At 58.3% G+C, this 6436-nt stretch overlaps 2 protein-coding genes and 1 long non-coding RNA gene across 7 annotated transcripts in view; 2 read left to right on the top strand and 1 right to left on the bottom strand.

Moving 5' to 3' along the window:
• The window catches only part of GRN (granulin), an 8039-nt gene extending 2724 nt beyond the window's left edge, over positions 1-5315 (top strand). For 2 of the 5 annotated variants that reach the window (XM_008590834.1, XM_008590836.1), the window contains exons 2-13: positions 1317-1461; positions 1586-1711; positions 1826-1910; positions 2366-2478; positions 2578-2713; positions 2831-2940; positions 3181-3304; positions 3595-3692; positions 3783-4028; positions 4266-4499; positions 4603-4833; positions 4923-5081. In XM_008590834.1, coding sequence (XP_008589056.1) covers positions 1324-1461; positions 1586-1711; positions 1826-1910; positions 2366-2478; positions 2578-2713; positions 2831-2940; positions 3181-3304; positions 3595-3692; positions 3783-4028; positions 4266-4499; positions 4603-4833; positions 4923-5060 — 1779 coding nt within the window. In that variant the 5' untranslated portion in view covers positions 1317-1323 and the 3' untranslated portion in view covers positions 5061-5081. Of the gene's footprint in view, positions 1-1316; positions 1462-1585; positions 1712-1825; positions 1911-2365; positions 2479-2577; positions 2714-2830; positions 2941-3180; positions 3305-3594; positions 3693-3782; positions 4029-4265; positions 4500-4602; positions 4834-4922; positions 5082-5288 lie in introns of those variants that run through there. The other 3 variants (XM_008590835.1, XM_008590837.1, XM_008590838.1) reach the window with 3 other exon arrangements.
• A 177-nt stretch (positions 5316-5492) lies between these two features.
• On the top strand, positions 5493-5728 carry LOC103606243. Its single transcript, XR_551860.1, has 2 exons — positions 5493-5543; positions 5639-5728. It is a non-coding gene; the product is annotated as an uncharacterized LOC103606243 (long non-coding RNA).
• A 565-nt stretch (positions 5729-6293) lies between these two features.
• Positions 6294-6436, bottom strand: part of FAM171A2 (family with sequence similarity 171, member A2) — an 8216-nt gene continuing 8073 nt past the window's right edge. The window contains exon 10 of the mRNA XM_008590846.1: positions 6294-6432. Within this exon, the coding sequence (XP_008589068.1) occupies positions 6294-6432 (139 nt within the window). The remainder of the gene's footprint in view (positions 6433-6436) is intronic.

Below are 6436 nucleotides of genomic sequence, written 5' to 3'. Positions count from 1 at the left end.
TATATATATATATATATATATTTAAGACAAGTAAGGGGATCTTAACCCTTGACTTGGTGTTGTCAGCACCACGCTCTCCAGAGTGAGCCACGGGCCAGTCCTTTCCCAAATATTTTTGACTTGCTCTTAGTTGAATCTGTGGATTCAGGACCACAGAAGACCAACTGTACTTAACATCTCTGAGCTTCAATTTCTTCGTTTGGAAAGTAAAGGTAATAATTGCTACTTTGGATGGTGGCTGCAAAGAAATAAAATAATGAAGAGTATTGTAACTGGCTCCTAAGAGGCTCACAGACATTACTGGTTTTGCTGCTCTAGGCAGGGTGACATCTCTTGGGGCCCCCTCAGTTGAGCTAGCTTGGCAAACTGAGCTTGGGGGAAGAGTTGTTTAGGAAGTGAGAGGCTCGTTTCCTCCTGCTGACTCAGATGGGCAGCCCAGTGGGCACACGTGGTCTCTCTCTATATGTGGCTGAGTTTCGCTTCCAGGGTAGGGGGAGAGGCAGGGGTGATATGTTTGGGAAATCTGAAAGGGCCCTGGTGGTGTTGGAGGACCCTCAGAATACATCTGGGCCAGTCCAACACAGGTATCTCAAAGGCTGACCCAGCCTTTGTGTCCCCTTCCCTGGGTGAGGATGGGACAATCTTGAGCAGGTGGTGACTGGCTTCGGGGAAAGGCAGCTCAGATTCTACTGGCCACTGTGTTTCCTTTTTCACAACTTTCTCAACCTTGTGGTTTCCTATGTCATCATGTGACTGCTCCCATGCCCCCAAGGCCTTAGTAGAGTGCAGGACTGAGCGCCACGGTGTCAGGCGAGGGGGCATCTGGAGGGGCTGGCTGCAGAACGGGAACCTTGGCTTTTCGTGGAAGGACTCCCTCCATGCATCCCAGCCCTGTCCTCTCCCATGGCTACTGATATCTCCCACCGGTCCCTGGAGGTGACCCACATCCCCACAGGTCAGACTCACAAAAACCACGTCTTCCTAATTCTTATAAACCTATACCTAGACTCTCATGCACAGAGACTCAGGTGTTAGGCCATGTGCTGCGGACACAGATCCACGCATATATTCATGTCAGCATTCATGCTTATGGGTGTGCCCATGTTGGTGCATGTGTGACACACACACACAGAGGACACATGGAGGAAGCTGACTCAAGCTCCACATTTTTCTGCCTTCCTGAACAGGGAGTTGTGGGGGAGACTCAGGTAATCCCAGGCCTGGACCTTGGCCTAGGGCTGGGTGAAGGAGTGGCCTCAGAATTGAGGGTGGCATGGACTTAAGCTGGGTACCAAACACTCCTTGGTATTTTGCAGGTGAACCATGTGGACCCTGCTAAGCTGCATGGCCTTTGTGGCAGGGCTGGTGGCTGGCACACACTGCCCTGATGGTCAGCTCTGCCCCGAGGCCTGCTGCCTGGACCCAGGAGGAGGCAGCTACAGCTGCTGCAGTCCCATTCCGGTGAGTGCCCTTCAACCCAGGCAAGAGCTGGCAGCCTGGGTTTCCCCAGTGGGTCATCTTGGATTGGCCAGAAGAGGAAACCAGGCACAGGTCTTTTGGTTTATCCTCTCTCCTCTCTTCCCAGGAAAAATGGCCCACAACACTGACCAGGCGTCTGGGCAGACCCTGCCAGATTGATGCCCACTGTTCTGCTGGCTACTCCTGCCTCCTCACTGTCTCAGGGACTTCCAGTTGCTGCCCATTCCCAAAGGTGAGGGTGCCAGGAGCTTGATGGAAGGGCTTAGATCTGCATGTACTCTTTGCCTGCACTCTCCCACCCCCCAGGTAAAAGCACCTCTCCAATATAGGCCTCTCTGTCCCGCAGGCTGTGGCGTGTGCGGATGGCCACCACTGCTGCCCACGGGGCTTCCACTGTACTGCCGATGGCCGATCCTGCTTCCAAGGTTCAGGTGCAGCAGGGGCGCAGGTGGAGGGCAGGTGACGGGCAACCTGTGAAGCCTGGAGCAGCCAGAAGCCCAGCCAGCTAGGCAGCCCTGATTCCTGCCCTTGTTCCTCATTCATGTGGCATCTGAACTGAGCAACCCCCTGCTCTGGACAGAGGGGCAGCACTGGGGATAGGAGGGAGCAGGAGGGAATGCAGGACTCCAGGCCCAGGTCCAGGCATTGCGGGGAGGGGGATAGGCCAAGCTAGTCTGGTTTAATGCCAACATTCTGTTAATGAATTCCCTGCCCCATGTCATCTTGCTAAGGCGGGACTGGATTGTGGGGAGAGTGGGTTAGGGGTGCCTGGGAGGTCATCGAGCCCTAGTGCCAATCCCCAAGTCCCCTGGAGCTGGGCCTTGAGTGAGGGGGGAATGACTTTCACTGACTGGGTTAGTGGAATTCTGGATTATTCTGTCCACAGATAACAACCTGTTGGGTGCTGTCATGTGCCCTGGTAACCAGTTCGAATGCCCCAACTCCTCTACGTGTTGCATTATGCTAGATGGCTCCTGGGGATGCTGCCCTTTGCCCGAGGTACAGGTTTGGGGTGTTGGGGCTAGATGGAGGGTGGCAGGGACACAGCTAGGCGTGGGGGTGGGAGGCAAAGATGGAGTTAGGACCATCTCTTCTCAGGCTTCTTGCTGTGAAGACAGGGTGCACTGCTGTCCACATGGTGCCACCTGTGACCTGGCTCATACCCGCTGCCTCACATCCACGGGTTCCCATCCCCTGGCCAAGAAGATCCCTGCACAAAGAACTAATAGGGCAGGTGAGGAGGTGGGAGAGCATCAGGCTGGGGATTGGGTTGAGGTCTCATCTGATTCCCAGAGGGGAGTAAGTCTCCCTCCGCCTTGGCTATACCTGCAATGCCTTGCTTCTCTTCCAGTGGCTTTGCCCACCTCGGTGGTGTGCCCTGATGGGCGGTCTCTCTGCTCTGATGGTTCCACCTGCTGCGAGCTGCCCAGTGGGAAGTATGGATGCTGCCCAATGCCCAATGTGAGTGAGGGGCTGTGGCCAGCTTGGCTGTGTGCCCACAGCCTTCTGGTCAGGACACATACTTTGTAGGGGCTCTAGAGGATGGTGCTGGCTGGTTGGTTGCTGGGAGCCTGGCTGACTCAGGACTTGTGCCACCCCCTAGTGGGGGATTGGGGCAGTGCCAGCCATCAGCCTGGCTATTCCCTGTGCTCAACTGAGACTGGAAGTCACAAAGACCCACCCCCCCGGGTCCCCACCTAGGCCATCTGCTGTTCCGACCACCTGCACTGCTGCCCCCAGGACACCGTGTGTGACCTGATCCAGAGTAAGTGCCTCTCCAAGGAGAATGCTACGGACCTCCTCACCAAGCTGCCTGCACACACAGGTACCAGAGGCAGGCCACACTCTCCATTCTCCCCCTACCACAAGCGGGGGCTCACACCAAGCTGTTCCAGGAACAGATATGGGGTGGGGTGCTGATAGCCACATGGAGAGGCCAGGCAGATGCAGCCCTTTCTTCCACACTGGGCCTTGCCTTAGGATCATTGCAGGGTGGCAGAAGGATGAGTACCCTCCACCCTCAACATCTGGTTCCAGGTGTGGAGCCCACAAGGGTGGGCACCCCTGAGGGTCCCCAGTCCCACTGCTGACCTGTCCTCTTTGCCTGCCTCACAGTGAAGGATGTGAAGTGTGACTCAGAAGTGAGCTGCCCAGATGGCTACACTTGCTGCCGCCTCCAGTCGGGAGCCTGGGGCTGCTGCCCTTTTACCCAGGTACCCAGGAGAGGTGGGTGGGCTGGGCTGAGCAGAGGGTGGCAGCCAGCTAGGCCGTTGTGCCCACTGGCCCTTCTCCATCCACCATAGGCTGTGTGCTGTGAGGACTACATACACTGTTGCCCGGCGGGGTACAGGTGTGACACGGAGAAGAGTACCTGTGAACAGGGGACCACCCAGGTGCCCTGGATGGAGAAGGTCCCAGCCCACCTTAGTTTTCCGGATGCACAAGCCATGGAGAAAAATGTCCCCTGTGATAACTACACCAGCTGTCCCCCCTCCCACACCTGCTGTCAACTTATGTCTGGGGAGTGGGGCTGCTGTCCTATCCCAGAGGTACATGGGAAAGGGGACAGGACTGCGGGGTACAGTGTCTTGGCCTGGGCAGGAGGGTGGCCCAGACTCCCGATGCTTTGCGCTTCTGCACTCTGCCTAGCCACGGTGGCAGCCAGCTCTATCCGATTTATCCCTAGCTGGAAGAGGAGAGGCAGGCTAGGGGCTGCCTTAGACAGGGGCTAAGCACTGTGCCCCATGGAGTAGCTCCCTAGACCACCCTTTCTGCCCACCCCCCAGGCTGTCTGCTGCTCGGACCACCAGCACTGCTGCCCCCAGGGCTACAGGTGCACGGTGGAGGGGCAGTGTCAGAGGGGGAACAAGATAGTGGCTGGACTAGAAAAGACTCCTGCCCGCGGGGCTTCCCTGTCCTACCCCAGAGACAGTGGCTGTGATCAGCACACCAGCTGCCCAGTGGGGCAGACCTGCTGCCCGAGCCTGAGAAGGGGCTGGGCCTGCTGCCAGTTGCCCCACGTGAGTGCCCTTCTGCCTGTCCCTGTATAGGGGAGCTAAGTCCAGTGGGGGGGGTTCAGGGGATGTTGTGTACAGGAGTATAATGCCATCCCGCCCCGGTCAGGCTGTGTGCTGTGAGGATCGCCAGCATTGCTGCCCGGCTGGGTACACCTGCAATGTGAAGGCCCAGTCCTGTGAGAAGGAAGTGGACTCTGCCCATCCTGCTGCCCACCTGGCTCATGGCCCTCACATGGGTGTGAGGGATGTGGAGTGTGGGGCAGGGCACTACTGCCACGATAACCAGACCTGTTGCCAAGACAGCCGAGGAGGCTGGGCCTGCTGTCCCTACCGCCAGGTCAGAGCCACGCTCCTGTCCTGAGGCTGGGTATGGGCAAGGCCAGGTCCTGCCTTGTTCAACTCTCTCACCCCCCTCTGACCATCTAGGGTGTCTGTTGTGCTGATCAGCGTCACTGCTGTCCCAGTGGCTTCCGCTGTGGGGCCAAGGGCACCAAGTGTTTCCGCAAGGAGACCCTGCGCTGGGACACCCCTTTGAGGCACCCAGCCCCGAGACAGCTGCTGTGAGGAGAGACTGAGGACTGAAGACACTCCTTGGCCCTCGGGACTCTGCTCAGAGGGTGCCCACTGCTCAGGCCTCCCAGCACCTCTCCCCCATCAAATTCTCCCTGACCCCTCCCCAGTCTGAGTGCTTCCCATAGTCATGGGATGTGGGGTCTCAATCTAGGGACTTCCCTATCAGACTGCGCTGGGACACCCCTTTGAGGCACCCAGCCCCGAGACAGCTGCTGTGAGGAGAGACTGAGGACTGAAGACACTCCTTGGACCTCGGGACTCTGCTCAGAGGGTGCCCACTGCTCAGGCCTCCCAGCACCTCTCCCCCATCAAATTCTCCCTGACCCCTCCCTAGTCTGAGTGCTTCCCATAGTCATGGGATGTGGGGTCTCAATCTAGGGACTTCCCTATCAGAAGGGGGGCTGTGGCAAAAGCCACGTATGTGCTACCATCCCCTCCCCCAATTTCTGTGGACCCTGTGGTCAGGTGCTCTCCGCTATCCACAGGGGCTTTGTGTGTGTGTGTGTGTGTGTGTATGTGTTGTGTATGTATGTGTGTGCTCCAATAAAGTTTGTACACTTTCCTAACAGCCTATCCACAGGGGCTTTGTGTGTGTGTGTATGTGTGTATGTGTTGTGTATGTATGTGTGTGCTCCAATAAAGTTTGTACACTTTCCTAACAGTGTCTGATTTGGCCGCCCTGCCTACCCTCCCCAGGGAACCCCTGAGCAAAGTCCCCATCCGGTGCCAGCATTCCCCCTACCCCACAAAAAGACACACGCCACATTCACCTCACCAGTTTTATATTTGCTGTTCTCACAGCGGCCCCATCACATTACTCCCTAGTCCCCAGCGACCAGCCCCTGACATCTAGCCCAGAGGTGGGCTAGTCAGCAAGCAGCACCCCCTCCCCTCCCAGCCCTCACACTAGCAGCTGAGGCTGGGTGGCCCCTCCAGCTTTCCCACCATAGAGCTTTCTATGTACAGCCAGTTATGCAGGCACTGCTTCCCCCTCCCAGCCCTCCTCCCCGGCACCTCCCAATGGGGGCTGGCCCCCGCCCACCTCCCTCGGCTTGGAGGCAGACACAGGGTCCCTTCCCCAGACATTACCCAGCACGTACCACGGAGCAGCTCCGCAGGCTCCTGGCACCTTTCCCGGCTAAGAGCGAGCGCCGCTGCAGGCCCTGGGGGCGCGCACCCTGGGGGCGAGCCCGGGCGGAGGCGGTGCCAGGCCGGCCGGGGGCGCTACTTGACGTTGAACACCATAAGCGGCCTCTCCTCCCGCCGCTGCCACGGGCTCTTCTTGTCGCCCGCCTCGTCGCCCACCTCCGCCCCCAGCTCGTCCTCCGGGCTGGTGAGCGAGTCGCGCCGCAGCTCGCTGGCGCTGC

This window comes from Galeopterus variegatus, unplaced genomic scaffold (genome assembly GCF_000696425.1).
Source record: "Galeopterus variegatus unplaced genomic scaffold, G_variegatus-3.0.2 Scaffold6403, whole genome shotgun sequence".
Taxonomy (NCBI): domain Eukaryota; kingdom Metazoa; phylum Chordata; class Mammalia; order Dermoptera; family Cynocephalidae; genus Galeopterus; species Galeopterus variegatus.
The sequence above is the reverse complement of the archived record's forward strand: the minus strand, read 5'-3'. Positions and strand labels throughout refer to the sequence as shown.